Source organism: Oncorhynchus tshawytscha, linkage group LG18, assembly GCF_018296145.1.
Source record: "Oncorhynchus tshawytscha isolate Ot180627B linkage group LG18, Otsh_v2.0, whole genome shotgun sequence".
Lineage (NCBI taxonomy): Eukaryota > Metazoa > Chordata > Actinopteri > Salmoniformes > Salmonidae > Oncorhynchus > Oncorhynchus tshawytscha.
Window position 1 is genome coordinate 46274750 of NC_056446.1, and position 8787 is coordinate 46283536.

Here is an 8787-nt window from a genome sequence, read left to right on the forward strand (position 1 = left end):
ATACCTATCCAGACAGGTTAAGGGTTAAGGGTTATACCTATCCAGACATGTTAAGGGTTATACCTATCCAGACAGGTTAAGGGTTAAGGGTTATACCTATCCAGACTGGTTAAGGATTATACCTATCCAGACAGGTTAAGGATTATACCTAATCAGACAGGTTAAGGGTTATACCTATCCAGACAGGTTAAGGGTTAAGGGTTATACCTATCCAGACAGGTTAAGGATTATACCTATCCAGACAGGTTAAGGGTTATACCTATCCAGACAGGTTAAGGGTTATACCTATCCAGACAGTTTAAGGGTTAAGGGTTATACCTATCCAGACAGGTTAAGGGTTAAGGGTTATACCTACCCAGACAGGTTAAGGGTTATACCTATCCAGACAGTTTAAGGGTTATACCTATCCAGACAGGTTAAGGATTATACCTATCCAGACAGGTTAAGGGTTATACCTATCCAGACAGGTTAAGGGTTATACCTATCCAGACAGGTTAAGGGTTAAGGGTTATACCTACCCAGACAGGTTAAGGATTATACCTATTCAGACAGGTTAAGGGTTATACCTATCCAGACAGGTTAAGGGTTATACCTATCCAGACAGGTTAAGGGTTATACCTATCCAGACAGGTTAAGGATTATACCTATCCAGACAGGTTAAGGGTTATACCTATCCAGACAGGTTAAGGACTATACCTATCGAGACAGGTTAAGGGTTATACCTATCCAGACAGGTTAAGGATTATACCTATCCAGACAGGTTAAGGGTTATACCTATCCAGACAGGTTAAGGGTTAAGGGTTATACCTATCCAGACAGGTTAAGGGTTAAGGGTTATACCTATCCAGACAGGTTAAGGGTTAAGGGTTACACCTATCCAGACAGGTTAAGGGTTATACCTATCCAGACAGGTTAAGGGTTAAAGGTTATACCTATCCAGACAGGTTAAGGGTTAAGGGTTATACCTATCCAGACAGGTTAAGGGTTAAGGGTTATACCTATCCAGACAGGTTAAGGATTATACCTATCCAGACAGGTTAAGGGTTATACCTATCCAGACAGGTTAAGGGTTAAGGGTTATACCTATCCAGACAGGTTAAGGGTTAAAGGTTATACCTATCCAGACAGGTTAAGGGTTAAGGGTTACACCTATCCAGACAGGTTAAGGATTATACCTATCCAGACAGGTTAAGGGTTATACCTATCCAGACAGGTTAAGGGTTAAGGGTTATACCTATCCAGACAGGTTGAGGGTTAAGGATTATACCTATCCAGACAGGTTAAGGGTTATACCTATCCAGACAGGTTAAGAGTTAAGGGTTATACCTATCCAGACAGGTTAAGGGTTAAGGGTTATACCTATCCAGACAGGTTAAGGGTTAAGGGTTATACCTATCCAGACAGGTTAAGGATTATACCTATCCAGACAGGTTAAGGGTTATACCTATCCAGACAGGTTAAGGACTATACCTATCGAGACAGGTTAAGGGTTATACCTATCCAGACAGGTTAAGGATTATACCTATCCAGACAGGTTAAGGGTTATACCTATCCAGACAGGTTAAGGGTTAAGGGTTATACCTATCCAGACAGGTTAAGGGTTAAAGGTTATACCTATCCAGACAGGTTAAGGGTTAAGGGTTATACCTATCCAGACAGGTTAAGGGTTAAGGGTTACACCTATCCAGACAGGTTAAGGATTATACCTATCCAGACAGGTTAAGGGTTATACCTATCCAGACAGGTTAAGGGTTAAGGGTTATACCTATCCAGACAGGTTAAGGGTTAAGGATTATACCTATCCAGACAGGTTAAGGGTTATACCTATCCAGACAGGTTAAGAGTTAAGGGTTATACCTATCCAGACAGTTTAAGGGTTAAGGGTTATACCTATCCAGACAGGTTAAGGGTTATACCTATCCAGACAGGTTAAGGGTTATACCTATCCAGACAGGTTAAGGGTTATACCTATCCAGACAGGTTAAGGGTTAAGGGTTATACCTATCCAGACAGGTTAAGGGTTAAGGATTATACCTATCCAGACAGGTTAAGGGTTAAGGATTATACCTATCCAGACAGGTTAACTAGCTAGTAGCCAGTTAGCCACTGCTAGCGGTCATCACCATTATCTTGGACACCAGCCAGCCTCAGCTTGGTCAATACCTGCCAGTCTGCACAGCACGATATCAACCCAGAGCATATCGGACTGCTTTTCTCTACCACATCTCCGGATTCCTACTGCAAGCTCTGGACCATTACACCTTTCCAGAAATAAGTCTCTCACCATTGCCGCTTGTTCATGACCTCCCTTAGCCCCCAGCTGTGCCCTGGACACCATATGTGAATTGATTGCCCCCCATCTATCTTCAGAGTTCGAACTGAATCTACCAGGTACAACCCTAAATCCATAAACATGGGCACCCTCATAGATGTCATCCTAGCCAACTTGCCCTCTAAATACACCTCTGCTGTCTTCAACCAGGATCTCAGCGATCAAACGACCAACCCTCATCACTGTCAAATGCTCCCTTATTAAACACTCCAGGGAGCAGGCCTTTCTAATCGACCTGTCCGGGGTATCCTGGAAGGATATTGACCTCATCCCGTCAGTAGATGATGCCTGGTCTTTCTTTAAAAGTGCCTTCCTAACCATCTTAAATAAGCATGCCCCATTCAAAAAATTTAGAACTAGGAATAGATATAGTCCTTGGTTCACTCCAGGCCTGACTTGACCAGCACAAAAACATCCTGTGGCGTTCTGCATTCACATCGAATAGTCCCCGCAATATGCAACTTTTCAGGAACCAATATACACAGTCAGTTAGGAAAGCTAAGGCTAGCTTTTTCAAACAGAAATTTGCATCTTGTAGCACTAATTCCTAAAGGTTTTGGGACACTGTAAAGTCCATGGAGAATAAGAGCACCTCCTCCCAGCTGCCCACTGCACTGAGGCTAGGAAACCCTGCACTCGGATACATAAATCTACGATAATCAATCATTTCAAAAAGCATCTTTCTACAGCTGGCCATGCTTTCCACCTGGCTACCCCAGCCAACAGCTCTGTACCCCCGACAGAAACTGGCTCATTCCCCCCCTCTTCTCCTTCACCCATATTCAGACAGCTGATGTTCTGAAAGAGTTGCAAAATCTGGACACCTACAAATCAGTCGGGCTAGACAATCTGGACCCTCTCTTTCTAAAATGATCTGCCGAAATAGTTGCAACCCCTATTACTAGCTTGTTCAACCTCTCTTTCGTATCGTCTGAGATCGTCAAAGATTGGAAAGCTCCCCCTCTTCAAAGGGGAGACACTCTAGGCCCAAACTGTTACAGACCTATATTTATCCTGCCCTGCCTTTCAGATTCCCGACCATTTCAAATCGCACTTTACCTTATCCACTCTGCAATCTGGTTTCCAAGCTGGTCATAGGTGCACCTCAGCCGCGCTCAAGGTCCTAAACGATATCATAACCGCCATCGATAAAAGACATTACTGTGCAGCCATCTTCATCAACCTGGCCAAGGCTTTCGACTCTGTCAATCACCACATCCTTATCGGCAGACTCAATAGCCTTGGTTTCTCAAATGACTGCCTCGCCTGGTTCACCAACTACTTCTCAGATAGAGTTCAGTGTGTCAAATCGGAGGGCCTGTTGTCCAGACCTCTAGCAGTCTCTATGGGGGTGCCACAAGGTTCAATTCTCGGGCTGACTCTTTTCTCTGTATATATCAATGATGTCACTCTTGCTGCTAGTGATTCTCTGATCCACCTCTACGCAGACGACACTATTCTGTATACTTCCGGCCCTTCTTTGGACACTGTGTTAACAAACCTCCAAACGAGCTTCAATGCCATACAACACTCCTTCCGTGGCCTCCAACTGCTTTTAAATGCTCGTAAAACTAAATGCATGCTCTTTAACCAATCGCTGCTCGCACCCACCCGCCCGTTTAGCATCACTACTCTGGACGGTTCTGACTTAGAATATGTGGACAACTACAAATACCTAGGTGTCTGGATAGACTGTAAACTCTCCTTCCAGACTCACATTAACTGTGTTGCTTCTAATGGGGGTTCTGAAGTATAAAAATAGCAGATCCGTACCACATTGGGTGAGGCGGGATGCAGGAGAGTATATTCAGTCCATAGATGGAAATTGGGATTTAAATATATATGACATATATATGGGGAAAAAACTAGGAAAACAATTACTGACACGGGACACGCCATCTTGGATATAATTAGGGTTCAGAACAAAGCCTGTGTAGTAATTAGGGTTAGGTTCAGAACAAAGACTGTGTAGTAATTAGGGTTAGGTTCAGAACAAAGACTGTGTAGTAATTAGGGTTAGGTTCAGAACAAAGACTGTGTAGTAATTAGGTTCAGAACAAACAGTGTAGTAATTGGGGTGTAGTGGGGAGTGTTGAAGTGACCTAATCTCCAGATCATCAGATTAACCACCAGCCTTAAATCTGACACACTGGGATTACGCTGACACAACACCGTGTGCGTGTGTGTGTGTGTGTGTGTGTGTGTGTGTGTGTGTGTGTGTGTGTGTGTGTGTGTGTGTGTGTGTGTGTGTGTGTGTGTGTGTGTGTGTGTGTGTGTGTGTGTGTGCGTGCGTGCGTGCGGTACCTTGTACTTGGCAGTGAGCTGCTCGGTGGCGTCCCACTCCTTCTTCAGATCTCCCATCATCCTCTCCTTCTCTCCCAAAAGCCTCTGCTTCTCCTCAGCCAATAGTGATCCGTCTTCTCTGATGGCCTCCTTCTCCTCTTCAAGCCTCCCCTCCTGCAGCATCCTCTCCTTCTCCACCTTCTCTTCTCCCTCCTCATCCCCTTCTCCGTCCCAGCCCTCCTCCCCTTCCTCCTTCCTGTGTTTGCCCCTCCCTTCCCTGTGGCTGAGCTGTGCGCGGAGCCATGCGATCTCCTTCTGGAACTCTCTGAGCAGGGCGTCTTTAGGGTCTTCGTTAACTCTTGGCTGGTTCTGGATGTTTTTAGCTCTGTTAGCGTAGCGAAGCGTCGTGAGGGTCTCCTCGTAGTGTTGGGGGGCGGGGCCTAGCGTAGCCACCATCACCGTCTTGGCGTTGCCCCCCAGGGAGTCCTGTAATAACCGTGTCAATTTGGAGTCCCGGTACGGAACGTGGCCGCTACGCCCGTCTGCCAGTGCTGAGATCACGTTGCCTAGTGCGGACAGAGACAGGTTGATCTTGGCAGCTTCTTTCAGGCGTTCTCCGTGGACGCCCGTCTTGGCCTGCCGCTCGCTGCCCGCCAGGTCAACCAGGTTGAGCCGGCCAACCCTGATGTGCTGCCGTCCATCTGGCCCCGGCAGGGAACACTCCACCGTGATGAGGAACAGGGTATGGGAACGGGAAGAGTGTTCGTTCATGTCTGTCGCTCCCACCGAGCGCACCTGGTTCCCTAAGTTCATCAGCTCCTGTATCTCCTTCACGCTCTTACACACGCACGACGTCAGGTCACGCACATACACCCCGCTCTCCGGGCTCTCTCTCAGCTCCAGGGTGCGGTGGGTGTGAGTGTGCACGTTGGGGACATGAGGTGCGTGCATGTTGGGATCCAATAGATCCCTGATCTCCTCTCGGTAGATCTCCAGGTAAGAGGCTCTGACCAGGTACTGGCGGTCGGCGGAGGAGCGGGAGATCTGGGTGAAGACGTGTTCGAAGGCGTTGGGGATGACGCCCCGCCTCTCTGGCTCTAGCCACACCCCCTGCATGGTGTAGGTCTTCCCGGTACCCGTTTGGCCGTAGGCGAAGATGGTTCCGTTAAACCCGTCTAGGACGGAATCGATCAGCGGCCGCACCGTCTCATCATAAAGATCACGCTGTTTAGACGAGGGGTCGTACACAGAGTCGAACGTAAACGTCTTACCCGGCTCGCCGGGCAGACCGTGAGGGTTCCATAAGACCACCTGACCCAGACGCATGTCCATTTCTACGATCCCGCCCACTCCTCCCGGTGTCCGGGTAACACCAGCCGCTGCCGCCTCCTCTTTCCGGTTTAACGGGCGACAGCGGATTACTACCTTTACCGTCTCACTACTCTTCACCTTAGACATCAGGACTATGAGTTAGTATCTACTACTGTCAGGACTATGAGTTATTATCTACTACTGTCAGGACTATGAGTTATTATCTACTACTGTCAGGACTATGAGTTATTATCTATTACTATATTAATATCTACAATTATGTCATATATCTTTCTCCTTACTGGATTCTGTTTCCTTTGTATTGATCAGGTATTGATCTGACCGGGATAACTGATCTGTTACTGTATCAGTGGGTAGCTATGTCTTCTGGTACTGCCTTCAACAGAATGGTGCCAATTGGTGCAAATTAAACAAATTCACAGGCCTCGAGCAGTTACTATGTTATTATCATATTATTACTAATTAACTGACTGGTTATTTCTGTAGTCCAACAGTAAAATGAAGTAATCCACCATTAGTCATGCTACAGTAATTCAGTCTAACCCTAACCCTATATGACTACAGTAATTCAGTCTAACCCTAACCCTATATGACTACAGTAATTCAGTCTAACCCTATATGACTACAGTAATTCAGTCTAACCCTAACCCTATATGACTACAGTAATTCAGTCTAACCCTAACCCTATATGACTACAGTAATTCAGTCTAACCCTATATTACTACAGTAATTCAGTCTAACCCTAACCCTATATGACTACAGTAATTCAGTCTAACCCTAACCCTATATGACTACAGTAATTCAGTCTAACCCTAACCCTATATGACTACAGTAATTCAGTCTAACCCTATATGACTACAGTAATTCAGTCTAACCCTATATGACTACAGTAATTCAGTCTAACCCTATATGACTACAGTAATTCAGTCTAACCCTATATGACTACAGTAATTCAGTCTAACCCTATATGACTACAGTAATTCAGTCTAACCCTATATGACTACAGTAACGGGCAGGCTATAATGTTACAACAGGCCTTATTCAAGTCCTTCCTTGTTTACAGACCTAGTGGGGAAAATTAACCTGTATACCAAAAAGGCCTAACCTTAATTTAGCCTGTTTACATTAGCCGGTTAATTAATCATATTAGTAATATTAATAATCATAACCTGTCGCTGGTCTCTCAGTTAAAACACATTTATTTATGTATTTTCTCAAATTCTCTCTGTCTGTTTTCAACTAGAATCTCTCTGGCACCCAGGCCTTCTCATATCGATTATTATATGATATTTCTTACTCTCATTTTTAATCCAATCCATCCGTGTGATTCTCACCGGCAACAGTAATGATTTAATCCACAGAATGGATCGCGTTAACCGGTGGTATTAGCTCCGTAATCAGCATAGCTGACGCTCAGTACAGAGATAAATAGCCTAATCACGAGCTCTCACCGCGCCTGGGTGACGGTTCCGTTGCCGGTGCATTCTGTCAGTCGGTAGGGGGTTCAATCCGTAACAAAGCAAGCTCCGCCTTCACACGTCCCGGTAAATCAAAACACTCTTCAACAGTTTTACCATAATCCTTGTTCCTCATGTCTGGAGCTGCAGAGCGGAGATACTATGTGTGCTACTGAGAGCTAGCTCTGGGATGGACGAGAACACTCGCACACACACACACACACACACACACAGACACACACACACATACCAACACACACACTAATTACCTCATTCAACCACACCCCACATCACTGCAGAAGGCAACAAGGGGACCATGGGAAATTGAGTTCTACACTATAATAGTCTGTTAACATTATTATCATAGATCCATGTTACACCCATTCATGTAAAGATCAATAATAAGACACATTCTTCTCCAATACCCTATTGTACAGTAGCTAAGCCCCACCCCTCCAATACCCTATTGTACAGTAGCTAAGCCCCACCCCTCCAATACCCTATTGTACTGTAGCTAAGCCCCACCCCTCCAATACCCTATTGTACTGTAGCTAAGCCCCACTCCTCCAATACGCTTTTGTACAGTAGCTAAGCCCCACCCCTCCAATACCCTATTGTACTGTAGCTAAGCCCCACCCCTCCAATACCCTTCTGTTCACCTGATTTAGAATTCCTCACAATCAAATGTAGACTGCATTATCTACCAAGAGAATTCTCTTCGATTATAATCACAGCCGTATATATCCCCCCCCAAGCAGACACATCGATGGCTCTGAACGAACTTTATTTAACTCTCTGCAAACTGGAAACAATTTATCCGGAGGCTGCATTCATTGTAGCTGGGGATTTTAACAAGGCTAATCTGAAAACAAGACTCCCTAAATTTTATCAGCATATCGATTGCGCAACCAGGGGTGGAAAGACCTTGGATCATTGTTACTCTAACTTCCGCGACGCATATAAGGCCCTGCCCCGCCCCCCTTTCGGAAAAGCTGACCACGACTCCATTTTGTTGATCCCTGCCTACAGACAGAAACTAAAACAAGAAGCTCCCACGCTGAGGTCTGTCCAACGCTGGTCCGACCAAGCTGACTCCACACTCCAAGACTGCTTCCATCACGTGGACTGGGAGATGTTTCGTATTGCGTCAGATAACAATATTGACGAATACGCTGATTCGGTGTGCGAGTTCATTAGAACGTGCGTTGAAGATGTCGTTCCCACAGCAACGATTAAAACATTCCCTAACCAGAAACCGTGGATTGATGGCAGCATTCGTGTGAAACTGAAAGCGCGAACCACTGCTTTTAATCAGGGCAAGGTGTCTGGTAACATGACTGAATACAAACAGTGCAGCTATTCCCTCCGCAAGGCTATCAAACA

At 45.7% G+C, this 8787-nt stretch overlaps 1 protein-coding gene across 2 annotated transcripts in view; it reads right to left on the reverse strand.

The window, feature by feature from the left end:
• The window catches only part of LOC112239910 (kinesin-like protein KIF3C), a 27396-nt gene extending 19737 nt beyond the window's left edge, over window positions 1–7659 (reverse strand). For both annotated transcript variants that reach the window (XM_042301152.1, XM_042301151.1), the window contains exon 1: window positions 4637–7659. In XM_042301152.1, the coding sequence (XP_042157086.1) occupies window positions 4637–6073 (1437 nt within the window). In that variant the 5' untranslated portion in view covers window positions 6074–7659. The remainder of the gene's footprint in view (window positions 1–4636) is intronic.
• Between the last annotated feature and the right edge of the window lie 1128 nt (window positions 7660–8787).